Here is a 17,914-nt window from a genome sequence, read left to right on the forward strand (position 1 = left end):
AGAAATGGAGATCACATGGAGGGTTAGCAACAGGGGAGTGGGAGGAAGAGAAAGGGGAAAAAGGTACAGAGAATAAGTAGCATAGTTTGTAGGTTGAAAATACATTAGGGGGAGGGTAAGAATAGTATGGGAAATGTAGAAGCTAAAGAACTTATAAGTATGACACATGGACATGAACTAAAGGAGGGGGAATGTGGGTGGGAGAGGGTGTACAGGGTGGAGGGGAGTGAAGGGGGGAAATGGGACAACTGTAATAGCATAATCAATAAAATATATTAAAAAAAGAAAATAACACTTCAGTTGGTATGATCAGATAGAATCAGAAATTAGGGTCAAAAGTGTCAAGAGCCCCAAAGTCAAGTAGATGGGTTTGCATGCACTGTTTCTTGCTTTCTCTGGGGCTTTGGGCAGGTTACTTAGTCTCTCTGAGGTTCAGTTTTTCATCTCTCAAATGGACATAGCAGTATTTCCTACCTTACCAGGTGCTTAGAAGCTAAGTGAGATAATCCAGGGAAAGTGCTAACTAAGCACAGGGTCTGGCATATAGAAAGTTAACTGCTGGTATTATTTCTTCTGTGTTCATTTCTTGGCATCAGAGTCTCTGGCTTGGTGAAAGCACATTCTTTGTATGTGTATTTAATTTATGACTGTATATGAAATCTATAGCCTTGCTTTCATAAGAAGACAAAGTAAAGCAAACACTTTTTGAAAAGCCGTAATTTATGCATTTGAATGAATGTTGCATTTTATATAATCCCTCTGAGAGACTACACTCTCACCTACCTCAAAGATGCCACAATTGTTGGACTCCTTCTGGGCACTTCTCATTTGGCATTTTTATTAGAACCTGTTCCAATAAACTCTTCTGATCTCCTCAAAATTCAAATCACCTCAAAATTCAGTGGCTTAGAACAACAATCTGTCATTATCATTCGTGGTTCTGTGTGCTGACTGGTTCAGCTGGGTTCATACTCAGGGTTTTCCATGAGGGTATAGTCAGAGGTGGCTGAGACTAGAAACATCTGAAAGCTCTACTGAGCTGGCCATCCAAGATTTGGCAGGGAAAGCTGCAGTAGTTCAGGGAAGGCTGGGCATGTACCTCTCAGTCCATGTGGGCTTTCCACATGGCTAGCTTGGGCTTCCTCAATGCATGGTGGACTGAAGTTACAGAGACATCTTTGTGGGTGTCTGGCTTCCCCTAGAGTGAACTGTTTAAGAGACATAAAGTGGCATCAGCTAGATCTAGGCCTGATAACAAATCAAAGAAGTCACAGACCCTCCCCCAACCCTTATTCAAGGCAAGAAGGCATAGACCCCATCTCGCTACAGGACAAGAGTCAAAGAATTTGTATCCATCTTTAAGGCAAATGTGTTTTCTCACTTTGGCTTTTTTTTTTCCACCAGAGGCTGTTTATAGCTTCGTATGGGGACTACTCTGACATAGGTATGACTCATTTTTATTTGTGTTTATCTGAGTAAAAATCCCAGCATTGTTGTGTACTATGGCTACCCCTCACATGCCTTGGTGTTGTAGTAGCGGGCAACCTATGTTAGGGAAGTATGACACGGGTCACTGATTTCCCCATGAGCTCCTCTCAATAGCCCTGTCTGATCTGTACTAATGACCTCCTCTTAATACACCTCCCTATCCTGTCTTACCTGCTGCAATGTCATCTTCCTAAAGCCCAGGCAAGTAGCATGCCCTTGCTCGTAGAACTTCACTCCTCCCACGTCGCATACAGCCCAGATATCCAGGTATGCCCTTGAGGTCCCCATGGCTTGAAAGGCCCTAGCTTTCCAGTTGTTTTCAACAAATGGTCTCCCTACTTCTATCAACAGTGTCCCCCAAAGACACAGTCATGCATGCTTGCAAATGCTGACATGTACACACACAGCCTCATGTCATTCTTTCAGCTCACATTAATTGTCTGCTGGTGCTGGGTACTGTGCTCTCTGCTTTAAGTGCAGCAAGCTCAATTATTATTCCACAAACATGCTGTATGTTTTTGCCTTTCTGGTGCTTGGCTTACATTACTAAAGTTTAGTTACATGTCTTATTAATGTTTTTATTGTTTCTCTTAATACCAAGCACTGTACCACTCAGGTATCAGTGTAGCAATAATATGGTTGCAATACAGTATGGAAAAGAAGTTCCTTCTCCCTTACATTCCATCTATACTTCTCATCTCTGCCCATTTTTCACCCTTTCTTGGATGAAGGCTCATCTAGAATCAGCCAGCTCTCTCCTCATCTCCTCCCTTATGTAAAATCTTTTTTTTTAAAGATTTTATTTATTTATTTTTAGAGAGGGAAGGGAGGGAGATAGATAGATAGATAGATAGATAGACAGACAGACATCAATGTGCGGTTGCTGGGGGTTCTGGCCTGCAACCCAGGAATGTACCCTGGCTGGGAATCGAACCTGGGACACTTTGGTTCCCAGCCCACGCTCAATCCACTGAGCTACACCAGCCAGGGCTATAAAATCTTAATACACTTCACTCTTATTCCCTAAGAAACTCAAGTTGAGGATGAAGTAGGTAGGATTATTTGAGGCACTATTGAAGTCCACAGACACCTTGGCATAACATCCCCCTGCTGCAACATATACTGAAGCACTGGCAATTCAGAACCATGGGTGGACTTCTGGTGTGTTTCAGGCAGCCTCTTAGGCCTGTGAGAAACCATGGGAAATCAGATATGGTTGTCGTCCCTTAGGAATTTCACACAGCAATATTGCTGTACAATATATGAGCTTTAAGTTTTTGGTCATCTGATAAGCAGGTAAGAGTTGGCAAACTCTGCTCAACTCTCCTGTTTTGTTTAATCAAATTATAATTCCATAAACCCAGTACCAGGAAGAGGTTGTTGGGATGGTCCCTATTTTAAGCAGCTATAAAAGTGGGGAGACAAACCCATCACTGAGTGACCAGGACAGGGTTTCTAAATACACATCTACTCCACCTCCTCTCTCCCAAGACTCTCAGCTGAGATGATGGGACCCTTTGCAGAAATTGGAGGTTGGGGGAAATATGACAGCTGAATTTAGCAAAAGCTTCCCAATGATCCTGGTTTCTGGTGCCCATTCTGACCCTCCTCAACAGGAACACTGCAAAGATAGATCATTCCCAGTGATGTCTGGCAGATGTCTACATTGGCTAACTGTAAACCTAACTGTTTTACAGGTTCATTCTCTCCTTGCTGCTTTATGATGCCAGCTGCTGACCTTAGAGCCCTGCCATGAAACCTCACTTGAAGCAGTGGAGACTACGAACGCTTTGTGGGATATTTGCTTGGGGGATCCTCTTCCTGGTGATATTCGTTTACTTCACTGACAGCAACCCTGCTGAGCCTGCACCCAGCTCCTTTGCCTTCCTGGAGACCAGGAGGCTCCTGCCCATGCAGGGGAAGCAGAGGGCCATCATGGGTGCTATGCAGGAGCCCTCCTTGCCAGAAAGCGTGGAGGCAAACAAGGGGCTGCTTGATGGACACGCCACAGGGCCTCTCCACCGGCAGAAATGGGCCCAGGTGCAAAGTGGGGTTGAAAATAAAGACGAGTTCTTTTCATCCCAGATTGGAAGAAAATCTCAAAGTACTTTCTACTCGGAGGACAACGACTATATTTTTGCTGCTGGTCAGCGAGGGCCTCACAGCCATACTCAGGGGACATGGGAGTCGCTTTCCCCCAGACACTCTGGCCAGCGGGAGGGGCTATCGACGGTGAAGAAAAGGCACCTGCATAAGAGGAGCAGCCATTTGCTGGAGGAGGGCGACGATGGAGACAGGCTGTATTCCCCCATGTCTAGGACCTTCCTGCACCGGCTGTGGAAGGGAAACGTCTCTTCCAAGATGCTCAACCCGCGCCTGCAGAAGGCCATGAGAGACTACATGACCGCTAATAAGCACGGCGTGCGTTTCCGCGGGAGGCGGGCGGCGGGGCGGAGCCGATCGGCTCTGCTGTGCGCCCTGCGGCGCCGGGTGCGAGTGCGCACGCTCGATGGCACAGAGCCCCCCTTCTCTGCGCTGGGCTGGCGAGCTCTAGTCCCCACCGTGCCACTCAGCCAGCTACACCCGCGCGGCTTGCGCTCCTGCGCTGTTGTCATGTCTGCCGGCGCCATCCTCAACTCCTCCTTGGGGGAGGAGATAGGTGGGTGTGTCATAGGGATTCTGCTGGGCTTGGTGCTTCAATAGAGCTGGCTGTGTTTCCACCTTCCTCTGATTCCCACTGGCAGGGCACACTTGGGGCTTAGTGCTGAGTGTTCTGGACGTTAGCTGAAGAGTGCTTTTTCCTTTTTCCTTTCTTTCTCTTTTCCTTTCTTCTTCCTTCTTTCTTTATTTATTATTTGTTTGTCTGTCTGTCTGTTTGTTTGTTTGTTTTCGTAGTTGGGTCTGAAAGACCCCGTTTGGGATCCCAGCAGAGGTATCCTTTGAGGCAGGCAGTTTTAGAGCAGAGATGTGCTCCCCATTGCTGGGTGCCAGGAGGCATGGAAGGCCAGCACCCCCACCTTTTGCAGCTGTGACCTTCCTCGCTGCCGGGTCTCTGGATTCAGCTCCCTTAGAAGCCATGTTCTAAGTTGATAGTCTGCCAGCCTGATCTTCAAAAGCCTGATGAACCTGTAGTGTGGAAGAGTTATGAGACATAAATAAGAGGGTGAAAAAGGAAAGCAAATTCCCACAGGGCAAAGGCGGTTAGGCATGCCACCTCCACAGAGTAGTATTCATGATGATTGTAGTTGGTCACTAAACCGATGTGTGGGCTTCGAGGACAGCCCGATTGCTGTTGAGAAAACATCTTTCCTATTGCTAAAGTGAGTTCTGACCTTTGACCCCTTGGTACCAATCTCACCTTTGGTCATAGCTGGTGCACCTAGCAGGGATCTTCTCTCAAATGGTAAATCACAGGACTACATCCCAGACTTCCATCTTGAAATCCATGTCAAGAGCCTTGAGGACAGTCTGTTTCATAGTTCCTGTAATTAAGTCTATCCAGAGAAACATACTGATGGGATATATATGTAGAGAGAAAGAGATTTATTTTAAGGGCTTGCTCTTGTGACTGTTGGGACTGATAATTCTGTAATTTCTAGGGTAAGCATGTGGTCTGGAAATTCATGTAAGAGTTGATATCGGGAGCTCAAAACCTGTAGGACAGGCTGGCAGATGGGAAACTCAGGGTTACAGCCTCAACGTAGAATTCCTTCTTCAGGAAACTTCAGTCTTTGCTCTAAGGACTTGAGCTTCCCTCCATTCTCAGGCTAATTCTGTTGCTGTACCAGTGAGCAAGCAGCTTGGCCCTTTAAGCCCATTAACTTATTTAACAAACAAGTATTTAGCCCCCACTATGTACCAGTTTCTGTGCTCAGTGCCAAAGGATAAATGTGAATCAGACACAGACTCAGCCTGAAGTGCCAATGTAAAACAACCAAATCTAATACATTCTCACAATAGGCAGTGTTGCTTGTAATTAATCTGGAAGTGACATTCAGGGGGCATAACCTACTCATTAGAAAGGAATACCTTTTGTTTCCTGGACCCATTAGCTGTTCTGTATCCTTTAGGAGTGGTTGATATTCTGAATATCAGCCATTTTTAGATGGAGGGGTGACATTCTAATCAGGCTTCGCCACCCAGACCTCATCTCAGATGTTCTTGGGAATGAGACTGAAAGTGAAATATTTTTAAAGTTAAAAAAAATAATACAAGTCTAGACTTGAGGTCTGGAGTCCCAGGATCCCTGTGCTGACATTACAGCAGTCTTATAATAACACTGTCCATGTGTCACATAAATATGTAGCCAAAGCTGGAGTAGAGCAGCCTGCAATTGATGAGGGAAAGCAGTGGTTTACAGGTCCCTGGAGTGAAGTAATGCCACAGTTCTTTCTCGTTTCCAGGACCATTGTTAATAATGTAAGAAGGAATTTAAGTATTATGCTGTAAAGCAGGCAGTAACTGGCTTCTGGTTTTGTTTTGCAGTGTTTTAAACACCTCTGAATTATAGCTGCAAATCTGGATTGCTCTTGCCTGTTAGTGAGAATTGCCCTGCTCTTTATTCTGCCATAAATGTCTCTGACCAGAGTCTCATAAATTCTTTTCAGAATTTGGAACAGAGTGTGAAAGACACTGGACATTACATGCTTTGGGGTAACAGGAAATGTCACTTATATCTTTGTTAATTTCTAGTATCCAGATTTAAGATATCTTTGTTATCTTTGTTAATTTCTAGTATCCAGATTTAATTTATATTGTATGCACTCTCACGAGGCTTTGTGATTAGAATTGTAGAATCTTAACTGAAAAACACAAGTATTTGCAGTTTTGTGTTGTTTTGCTTAGGTTCCTTTGAATCTAGTTTTGTACCTACCATTTTAAGAATATATTATCAAAGCATAATACAATTGTAAAAATTAAAACTCCTTCACTTTTATAAGATACTATCTCTTAGCATCAGCACTTGCCCACGTGAGGTGGTGAGTTTCTCCTTCCTACTCACCACCTTGATAAGAATGTATACATGCTTATCAACATATAGTTGATGGTTCTCTTAATAATACAAAGTCACCAGTAGATGCCTCCAGGCAACCTGGAATATTGAGGCATGCTGTACTATTTAGCTAAATTCATCTTGACCCCTAAAAATCTCTTGTGGATTGGCTAAGTGAAGATCAAAAAGACTCAAAAAACATAGTCTTATTAAGAAAAACTGAGGGCAGAGCTAGGAAGGTACCTGGGGCTAGCTAGCTTCATGTCAGTGCAGCCAGAAGGCCCCCTGCCAGTGAACTGGCCCTGAATACTTAGCAATCACCATCCCTCACCCACAGAGGAAACTCAATTGCCCTCAGGTTTCTGTTTTGGCTGGCTTCCCTCTAGCTCCCTCTGCTGGTTCTATTGTCAGTGCAGTCCTGTTTCCCAGCTCTGTTAGACTGTCATACTCTGTAATTGTTTTTAAAAACATTGTAACAGTTGTCAACACCTCCACTTTGAATATGTTATTGAAAAGCAAACTGAACTGTTTTGGAAATATGGGACATTCTTTCCTGGAATCAGTGAGATCTTTTTTCATCCATACATATAAACAACAATTTGGTAGTGAGTTCATCTGCCAGCAGTCCTGTGGAAACACACTTCAGAGAACTGCTTACTCTGATCTAACAGTGGTGGCCTTAATATGGGAGATCAGGACCTGTGTACTTGAAACTCAAATTCTGGCAAGTGTGTGAGGAAGAAGGGGAGAGAGTATGTAGGGAGTGGAGCATGCAGTACTCCCCAGGGGGCAGAGTCTGGATTTGCCATCTCCTCTTACAAAAATAACAAACCAACACCAACACATAAATAAAAGCAAGAAAGCTCATATAGTCATTCAACAAGCATTGAATATTTATTGATCCCCTTCTCTGAGGCCTGATAACTATGCTAGTGATTAGTGACCCAAAGATGAACAGGGAACAGACATAAACCTCAAATCCTCCTCCATAGTCTAATGGGAAAAACAGACTGAGAACAGGCAATGGAAATACCGTGGTTAGAAGAAGGACTGAACGAGACATAAACTGACAGGAAGACAGTAGAATCCTAACCATGGTAAGGGCTGGTGCCTAGGGGGAGAGAGGAGGTTAGCAAACACCACCCAGAAGAGGAAAATCCATGTCACAGATGCAGCATTCAGGTGAAGAGAGCTGGAGGGGCAGCATGGGGCTGGGAGGAGAGTAAAAAAAGCTGGATAGGTGGGCAGGAGGTCAGCTCCCAGATATGCTTGTGTATCCTTCTCCTGAAGTTAGACTTCATTCAATGGTTATAATCATAGGTAGGGTGTTACAGTACCAAATGCTTTTATGTGGTAACTGCTGGAGTCTTGCAAACGTAAGTAATTGATTATTCCTATCTTATGGATAAGGAAATGTAGGCACCTAGAAGGCCTAGTGGATGGAGCCTGGATTTCATCCAACCCAAATCTGGGTCTCCAGAAACTCCAGCTCTGACCCCTGGGCTCATGGTGACAGGCATTGCAATCTTTGAGGAAGACAAGTGATGGATCAACTTTTTATTTTAGAGAGATCACTCCAGAACCTAGATTTGATGGCATGAAGAAAGTAAGTCATACTGCAGGAGTCCCAAGAAAGATGAGCCAGACCAGGGTGGTGGAGTCAAAAGACAGATAAATTCCCTAAGGAAGGCAGGCTTTTGCTACCTTACTTTTGCCGATTTTGTTTTCTGGGTGAGCATAGGAGAGGAGGAAGAGGGCGTGGGCACAGTGCTCACAGCAGGGCAGTGACTGCTTGTGGGCTTCCTGTCTGACTGCTCCTTGAAGGGCTTTAATCTTCCTTCAGTGTGTGCACTTAGACTGACTTGGTTCTCAAGTCAACATAAACTGGCTCCAACCTAGAAATAAATTCCTTTTCCAGAAATGGTGCCTTACTTTATTCCCCTTGTGCTTGCTGTCCTGTTTCTTCTTTTCTAAATGTGAATGAACAGCTTCATTTTTAAGGTTCATTATCATGGTGGTGCACACATAACCAGACATACATTTACAAAAAAAGTCTGTCTGATGGGCACAGTCTCAACTAGTCCTCCCCACATTGCCCTCCCGGCTTGCCAGATTCTGCTCACAGACAGCTTTAAGAGCTTCAGTCTACATCCCTCAGCCTCAGCTCTACCTCCCTGCCTCTACCACAAATTTGGCCTTTTAATTCTTCAGACTTGTACCACTTCTAAAGGAGTCACCTAGATCACAGAAGTGCCTTCTGGTGTTGCTGAAGGCCTAAGACACACCTTGGTGTGAACTCTGGCACTTAAAAGCTGTGCAGTTTTCAGGAGTGGTACGATGAATTTAGAATTGCCTAATTAATTTGAAATGCAGCCACTGCTTAGGGTACTCAGCTTGTTCACATTACCCTTAGACAGAGCTATATCTGAGAGCAGCATGGTTTCATGGGAGAACTGGCAGTACCTCCGGACTGCCTCTGAGTGCCTGCAGTTTCTCTCATTGCTTGCAGCCTCTTCTCATGCTCTGCCCTGTCTGCCAGGGTTGCCTGAGGTCAGAGTTTACACAGAATGGTTAGCTTATACTTGGGGAGTCCAAGACCCTTTCATGGATTCACAAAGTGAAAACTATTTTTATAATACTCAAAGGTTTTTTTAACTGTTGACATTTGCAATGATATTACAAAAGCAATGGTAGATAAAACTGCTGCTTAGCATAAATCAAGGCAGCAGGACCCAACTCTACTAGGCATGGTATTTTTCACTGCCAAGCATATCAATAAGAGAAAAAAGTGCCAGTTTCAGTTACAGATGCCCTTGATGAAGCACTAAAAGTTGTTAGTATCATTAAATCTCAGTCTATGAGTAACTGTGGTTTTAAGACAGAGGGCAAAAATAACTTGAAAAGCATTCTGCCACACCAACACACAGTGGAAAAGCATTTGTGGAGTTTGTGAGCAGAACTAGCAACTTTTATCATGAAACACAAGTTTCACTTGAAACAAGTGACTGACAGACTTTATTCAGTCTTGGACATTGGCAGATATTCTCTCAAAAAGGAATTAAGTGAATCTGTCACTTTTAGGAGAATAACTAACATTATTTGTTGCCAATGATAAAATTCAGGCTTTCAAATATGAGTTTTATTCATTTTATAACAAGATACATCAATACTTGGGAGATCTGGTTCACTTATTAAACTGATAGTTCCAGATGACCATTGTACAGTGTTACAAAATTATACACAGGTGAATTACGTATTTCAAGAGCCAGATAAACTAATGGGCTTTGATGTAACAGTATGAAAAATTTGTTGATATTGTGTAACATTCCTCATTGCAACTACCTTTTACAAAACTAGCACTTATCAAGTTTTTTATGAAGAATCAAAGAAGACTTCCTACTAATCTGGAAAGACTTCAAATATTCCTTCGATTTTCAATGATACATCTGAGTCTTCATGTATTTCAACTAAAGCAAAACATTGCAGCAGATTGGATGCAGAAGCAACTGAGGGAAACCAACAGTCTTCCAGAAAGTCACTCGTTAATGTATTTTAATAATAAATGTTATTTTAAATTAATAAACATTTAAATTGCTTCTGTTTTACACTCTAATATAGTATATATCAATAGATATCATCCAAATAAATGTAACGTCTTTGAGTTGTCATATATTTTCAAGAATGTAAAAGGGTCCTGAAAACAAAAAATAAGAATCTGGAGAGTGGCAAACTTCTTGTTTTTAAGAGCCAGGTGGTGAATGTTTTAGGCTCTGTGAGCCATAGGGTCTCACAACTCAACTCTGCTGTTAGAAACAATAGATAAATAAATGAGTATATCTGTGTTACCGTACAGCTTTATTTACTAAAACTGGTGGCAGGTAATAGCTTGCTGGCTATGCAAAATTTCCCCTAAAAAAAACATTGATAGGACTTTTTGATGGCATAGCCAGGTATCCTGTATGCTTCATTATGTGTTCCAGAAGTGTGTCAATTTGGTTCTCAAATCTGGAATCTGAATTCTTCTGAGTTCAGTGCTTGTTAAGAGAGGCACCTTTTGTAGTGTGGTTTTAATGGTGACACATTCCAAGTTTCTAGTACTTAGAGAGTACCAAGATCTCTCGAAAGGATGCTCCCCAGGAAGGGATAGCAGGACTCAGGTGCAAAAAGCAAACTCCTTTAGTGACTTGAGTGGAGTGTGGTCACCGTAAGTGTGGCATGTATCCACAAGGTTCTTTGGCAAATCAGAAATGAATAATTTTACTTCTTATTCTCATAAACAGGTATTTTCATTTCTCCAAGTTGAACTTGAAATGTACATAGAATTTTTGAAGCTAAAGATACTCATGGAAATTCCCTTATTGATGATTAACTCTGGTTTCAGGCTGGTTTCTGAGAAACCATGAGCTGACACAAGAAATTTCAACACATATGTATTTATCGGGTTAGCCAGAAGGTTTGTTTGTTTGTTTCCACAAGATGGCTCTAGTAGCACTTAGTTGTCTTTAACTTCATTTGAAACAATTTCGTTTGGTTGTATTGTGACAGGTGTCATATCAGCGTGCATTTAAAAAAATGGTGAATTTTTGTGTGGCCATTTTAACATTGAAGATGGAAGAAAATAGGCAACATTTTCAGTATATTATGCTTCATTATTTAAAGAAAAGTAAAAATGCAACTGAAATACATAAAAAGATTTATGCAGTGTACAGAGAAGGTGCTGTGACTGATTGAACATTTCAAGAGTGTTTTACAAAGTTTCATGCTGGAAATTTCTCCCTGGACAATGCTCCATGGATGTGTGGTCCAGCTGAGTTGATAATAATCAAATTCAGACATAAAATGAGAGCAGTCAACATTATACCATGTAGGAGTAGCCAACATAAAATACCCAAATCAATAAAGTTATTGGTGAAAATAAAAAATATGTATTTTATTTTATGGAAAAAAACTAAACAGACTTTTTGGCCAACCCAAAATGTAGACTGCTTTGTGGCAAGAGAACATATCTCCCATGTTCATCCCTTAGTTAGGTGAACCCACTTTCCTCTTCCACTAGCTCTTGTCTCCCTTGTCAGCCTCTACCTTACGATGTCTTGTTTTCGGGACCTTGGAGAAGTTGAGAAGTTTGTCAAGTCAAATGACGAGAGACATAGACTTAGGTTGTGGTTGAAGGTCTGTGAGCCAAGGTTGCCCTTATGGACCATAAATAGCCTTGGTAGCTGAATCATTGGTGGTCTCTCCCTTCCTCCTGTTGAGGCAGTAAGTGAGGCCATTGCTAGAAGCAAAAAATGCCCTAAGATTGCTCTCACATGTATCTGCTTGGCATTGTCAGCAGTATGTAGAGATAGATGCACAGAAGTGGTAAAGTTGCATTGAAGGCTGGGGCTCTCACTGTGTGAGAGACACACTTGATCTTGGTTCAGGGAGCAGCATTAGAAGCACTGGGAGCAGCCTCCATCTACAAGCAGTAAGAAGCTGCCAGTGAACAGCCTGGTTATAGCATCCTTGCCTGTTCCCATAGATTCCATCTTCAAAATGTTTTGGGATCTTTAGGAGAATGGCTGCAAAGAGCACACCCCTTTTAAACATTGTGAACCCCTAAGTATCTCTATTAACTTAAATTATGTAGGATCAAAATGATGTATAACTTAAATGATGTAGGATTGTAAGTGATTCTGTTTGTATTTCTGTGTTGATTTGCCCCTAGGCAGGATTTCATTCTAAACAGTGTACTGAAAAATACATATGGATCTCTTAATTGTTGGTGTCTAATTAGCTTTGGATATTGAAAGATTTGCTTTAAGATATGCTATATTATGTTTATTCTACAGGGAAAAAAAGTGAGTTTATCATTTATGTGCCCTTAGATTCTCATGATGCAGTTTTGAGATTTAATGCTGCTCCTACACGTGGCTATGAGAAGGACGTTGGAAATAAAACCACTGTGCGCATCATTAATTCCCAGGTAAGATGGATGGAATGTTTCATGGATGTGCATACTATAGGTAAATAGTTTAACTAGATGAGTGAAAAGAAATTACCTAGTTTCCCATGATCATGATCTTTATTTGTACGGGTCTTGTGATTATAAAGAATTAATGAAGAAAAAAGGTAGAGAAATGGGAATTCATGTGTGACATGAACAGGAAAAATGAGTAAGATCAAAGGGAAAAATCTGTATATAGATATTCATATATATATATATATGTAGATAGATAGATAGATAGATTTACCATGTTGAATTCTGTGGACTTAAAAAGCTGTTAAACTTAGAAGTTGTTGTGGCCACAAGAAGCAGGGGATGAAGGAGAGAAAAGCAATGATACAAAACTTAAGGTCAATATGGTAGCTTGAAAACTTTAGTCTGTTATTTAAAAAATTTCTAAATTAAAATGGATTGTTGAATTGAAAATATCTCTATTCTTCGTATCCTTAATGTTTTCCCTTGTGGCAAAACTGGAACAAACTACAACAATTTCTAGAGGTTCAAACTATATAGAAAAATATGAGGTGATAAATGATTTATGATGAATTGTTTGCAAAAGATTAGATTTCTGCCTATTACCCTGATCCAGGTGTCATACAGCAAGATAAAAAACAGTTACTGCATTTCCTTTTTTTATAGATGACATTGATTATAAGATTCACCATTCATTTAATAAGAGCTTTTCAGAGAGGAGATAATAAATCCCATCAAATTAAATAGATGTCATCTGTAAGATACACTTTAACTTCAGAGACATTAAAATATGAGGAAAAAACTGTAAAATATTACACCTTAAAACTGAGGAAAATAATGCATTACTTTTCCCAAAACTGTACTTTAAAAAAATATTATTGGCAGGTGAGATTGAAGAACTCATCCAGAACTAGATGGGATCGCAGAGGGAGAACAGTTATACCAGGGCTGACTCAGGTTGACTGGCTCACTGTGTTCCCGAGGCTGGTGCTCTAGAGGCACCTTTGTAACTCAGTTTGTCCCCACCTGCCACTCTTTCTCCAAATTACTTATGAAGGCAGTTGTAGAAGGTTGTGGGGGCCTGAATTAGCAGGGGGATTACATCTTTCAGGAGCTGATTCGAAACCACTAGATATGAGTGCAGTGCTTGGTAAAAATATTAAGAACTGGTAGATTTTTTAAAAATTCCATTTCCAGCCCTGGCTGGTGTAGCTCAGTGGATTGAGCGCGGGCTGGGAACCAAAGTGTCCCAGGTTCGATTCCCAGCCAGGGTACATTCCTGGGTTGCAGGCCATAACCCCCAGCAACCGCACATTGACCCCTCTCCCTCTCTCCCTCTCTCTCTCTCTCTCTCTCTCTCTCTCTCCCTCTCCCCCTTCCTTCCCTCCCTAAAAAATAAATAAATAAAATCTTTAAAAAAAAAAAAAATTCCATTTCCCCCTGGCTGGTGTAGCTCAGTGGATTGAGCACGGGCTGCGAACCAAAACATTGGAGGTTCGATTCCCAGTCAGGGCACATGCCTGGGTTGCAGACCACGGCCCCCAGCAACCGCACATTGATCTCTCTCTCTCTCTCTCTCTCTCCCTCTCCCCCCCTTTCTCCCTCCCTTCCCTCTCTAAAAATAAATAAATAAATAAATAAAAGTATTTTAAAAAAATTCCATTTCCCCAGACATTTCTTTTAAGTGCTTTAACACAAGATGGCAGCCTCTCTTCCCTCCCCCAGAAGAAAACAAAGTCTGAGGAATGTTTTAAAAATGAGTCAGAACACGCAAAAAAATTTCATTTCTCTTTAAAATATGATTTTGAAGAAACAAACACTTGCTTTGAAATGATTTTTCTGTGTATTTGCAGATTCTGACCAACCCCAACCATCACTTCATTGAAAGTTCATTATATAAAAATGTCATTTTGGTGGCCTGGGACCCTGCTCCTTATTCTGCAAATCTTAACCTGGTAAGTTTTTCCTTTTTTGCCTGTATCCTAACCCTAGTGGTCAGAAGGTGCCTTTTATTGATTACTCCTGGGAGCAAGTCAAAGATTAAGCTTTGACAGAGATAATGAAACTGATTGTGATTGCCATTTAAATACCTGTGTATTTATACCATCTTGATACCTACTCCTAATAGCATACTTGGTGAACATTGTCTGTCTAAAGGGGGCTTTGCTCTGCAGGATTTTTTTTTTTAATGTAAAATGTCCTAATGTCCAGAAATTCCTAGTTATGCTGGAGTTTGGGCTAATTAAACTGAAAATGTTCCCGTTATGATAGGGTTACATCACCTTCCAAGAAGTTACAACACCTTTTGAAATAAATTGGAAGTGCATGGCAAAAAACATCTAAACTTGCATATCAACAACTTATTGTTATTTAAATGAACCTGTTACAGGCTTTCCTTGAATGTGTCCCTCTTTGGCTCCAGCTTCTATACCTATTTAATCTCATGATAGAGCATAAACAAAATTATTTCTAGCCATCAAAATGTAAGCAAGTTATATGCATGACTTTCTGGTAAATCATTACCTATCTAAACAAGCAGCTAATTACTTTTCACTTGGGTGAAAAGCCAGCATCAGTGTTTTTTTAAAGAAGGCTGGGCAGATGGATGGTTATTTAGCCTTGTGAAAGATGCTGTCAGCTGCGCCAATGAGCATTTTTCGACCTGTTCTGCTATGACTCAATAGAATGCAGTCTTGTCAGATGGAACCTCTCTCGGCTCCAGCAAAAGGCAGCTTTTAAGAGAGCTGTCCAAGAGTGAAAGGAGTGTTCTGTCTATGCTCACTTTGACACTGAGGTTGGACCTTTACCTAGCTGATTACCAACCAGCTTTTCACCAGGATTGCAAATCAAAACCACTTGCAGAGTATTTTTCAACTATATCTGTCACAGCCCCATTTCTAGAAATGTAGCATCCAGCATTGATGTATTTTTTTTAGGAAGCCTGGTTGATTCTCATATGGACCCTCTATTGAGAATCAAGCATCAAATGGGTATTTGAACTTTTCAGCTTCCTTCCCAGACTGAGGTTCTCTGGCTTTAAGTTTTGATAGCTTTCTTGCTGTTTGAGGACAGACTGAAAGCTTCTAGCTGTTGGAAGCATCCAAGACTAAGGCCCAGAGCTGTCCAACCCCATGGGTGGTGGTGCTGAATCTAAGTGACAAGGCTGCTGCCTACACGGCCTGTCCTTCAATCCTTCTGTGTCGTGACTGGGAGGAATGGAGAAGCAAGTCCACATTCCTCTGGCTCCCTTCCCACTGCCTCAGGGCTTGGGCCCATAGTTCACTTAAGATGATCTGGCCCAGTCATTCTCAACATTTTTAAAACAGAACACATTCAACATTTGTACATTCTTTGGGACATTACAGTAGACCAGAGAATCTGTTTGAAGGGAGCAAGTGGCCTGAGCCTTTCGAACTGAGCCTGTTCCCCCACACCTCCTCCAAATTTCATTTCATAGCATCACCTGAGACACTTCTGCAAACATTTTTTAAAACAAACCTAGAGTTTATTTTTTCATAACATAATTTATGTACAATCAATGTAAGTACACATTTTGATGAGTATTAGCAAATACATATAGTCATGTATCTACCCCTACAATTAAGAAATAGAATTTTTTAATCACTCCAGGAGAGTTCCCTTGTGCCCCACCTATCAGTCTTCCCACCTCCAACCCCAGGCCTAGGCTTTAACTGATTTGTTTTGTCACTATAGATTAGATTTGGAAAACATTATTTTTTAGCCCAGGGTCAGCAAACTATAGCCGTGAGCCAAATCTGACACTGTTTTTAAATAAAGCTTTTTTCAAAAAAATGTATTGTATTTTTTCCACTGCCATTTAACCCCATGTATCCCCTTCCCCCTGATCACCACACTGTTGTCCATGTCCATGAATCCTTTTTCCTTTTTGCTCAATCCCTCCACTCCCTAACCTCCCCCCACCAGAGTAGTCATCCTGCTCTCCATCTATGAGTCTGTCTATAATTTGCTTGTTAGTTCAGTTTGTTCATTAGATTCTACATATAAGTAAAATCTTATGGTATTTGTCTTCTCTGACTGATATAGTTCACTTAGCATAAAGTTATCCAGGTCCATCCATACTGTCACAAAGGGTAAAATTTTCTTCCTTTTTTGCAGCCGAGTAGAATTCCATTGTGTAAATATTGCATAGTTGTTTTATCCATTCATCTACTGATGGACCCTTGGGCTGCTTCCATATTTTGGTGACTGTACATAGTGCTGCAATGAACATAGGGGTGCTTATGTTCCTTCAAATTAGTGTTTTGGGTTTCTTTTAATATATTCCCAGAACTGGGATCACTGGATCAAAAGGCAGTTCCAATTTTAATTTTTTGAGATATCTCCATACTGCTTTCCACAGCGGCTGCACCAGTCTGCATTCCCACCAACAGTGCAAAAGGTTCCCTTTTCTCCACATCCTCACCAACACTTATTGTTTGTTGATTTATTGATGATAGTCATTCTGACAGGTGCAAGGTGATATCTCATTGCGATTTTAATTTGCATTTCTCTTATGATTAGTGATGTTGAGCATCTTTTCATATGTCTATTGGCCATCTGTATATCCTCTTTGGAGAAGTGTCTACTCAAGTCCTTTGCCCTTAATTGAATTGTTTGTTTGGTGTTCTTTATAAATTTTGAATATTGATCCCTTATCAAATATTGGCAAATATGTTCTCCCATTCCATGGGTTGTCTTCTTATTTTATTGATGGTCTTCTTTGCTGTGCAAAAACATTTTAGTTTGATGTAGTCCCATTAGTTTTTCTTTTGTTTCCCTTACCTGGGGAGATATATCAGATAAAATATTGCTGCGAGCAATGTCCAAGATTTTACTATGCTTTCTTCTAGGATTTTTATGATTTTGGGTCTAATATTTAAGTCTTTAATCCATCTTGAATTTTTTTCTTGTGTAAGATGAGTTTTATGGGAACAAAGTCATGCCATTCACTTTGTATCTTGTGTGGCTGCTTTCCCAATACAACGGCATAGTTGAGTCTTGCTGCAGAGACTGTATAACCCAAAAAGCCAAACATGTTTATTATCTGGTCCTATTCAGAAAGTCTGCTGACTGCTCCCTCACTTTACTAAAGAATAGTGTCAGTCCCTTGGGGCTAGAACCCTGCTGCTCTCTTTGTACTCAGTCCCTCCTCTACCTCTGAATCCCTCCCTCCAGGTGCTGCCCTGTGCCTTTTTCACAGTGTGGTCCCCAGTACTTGATTGTGTTGATTTTTTTTCTCTTAGTGGTACAAGAAGCCAGATTACAACCTGTTTACTCCATATGTGCAGCATCGTCAGAGAAACCCAAATCAGCCATTTTACATTCTTCATCCTAAATTTATATGGCAGCTTTGGGACATTATCCAGGAGAACACTAAGGAGAAGATTCAGCCCAACCCACCATCTTCTGGCTTCATTGGTAGGTATATATGAAAATTGGGAAGATTAGGTGCA

At 41.3% G+C, this 17,914-nt stretch overlaps 1 protein-coding gene across 1 annotated transcript in view; it reads left to right on the top strand.

Moving 5' to 3' along the window:
• Positions 1–1,403: 1,403 nt before the first annotated feature.
• Positions 1,404–17,914, top strand: part of ST6GAL2 (ST6 beta-galactoside alpha-2,6-sialyltransferase 2) — a 44,195-nt gene continuing 27,684 nt past the window's right edge. Inside the window, exons 1-5 of the mRNA XM_028514091.2 lie at positions 1,404–1,444; positions 3,186–4,147; positions 12,349–12,446; positions 14,294–14,395; positions 17,705–17,879. Coding sequence (XP_028369892.1) covers positions 3,241–4,147; positions 12,349–12,446; positions 14,294–14,395; positions 17,705–17,879 — 1,282 coding nt within the window. The 5' untranslated portion in view covers positions 1,404–1,444; positions 3,186–3,240. The remainder of the gene's footprint in view (positions 1,445–3,185; positions 4,148–12,348; positions 12,447–14,293; positions 14,396–17,704; positions 17,880–17,914) is intronic.

This window comes from Phyllostomus discolor, chromosome 5 (genome assembly GCF_004126475.2).
Source record: "Phyllostomus discolor isolate MPI-MPIP mPhyDis1 chromosome 5, mPhyDis1.pri.v3, whole genome shotgun sequence".
NCBI classification, from domain to species: Eukaryota; Metazoa; Chordata; class Mammalia; order Chiroptera; family Phyllostomidae; genus Phyllostomus; species Phyllostomus discolor.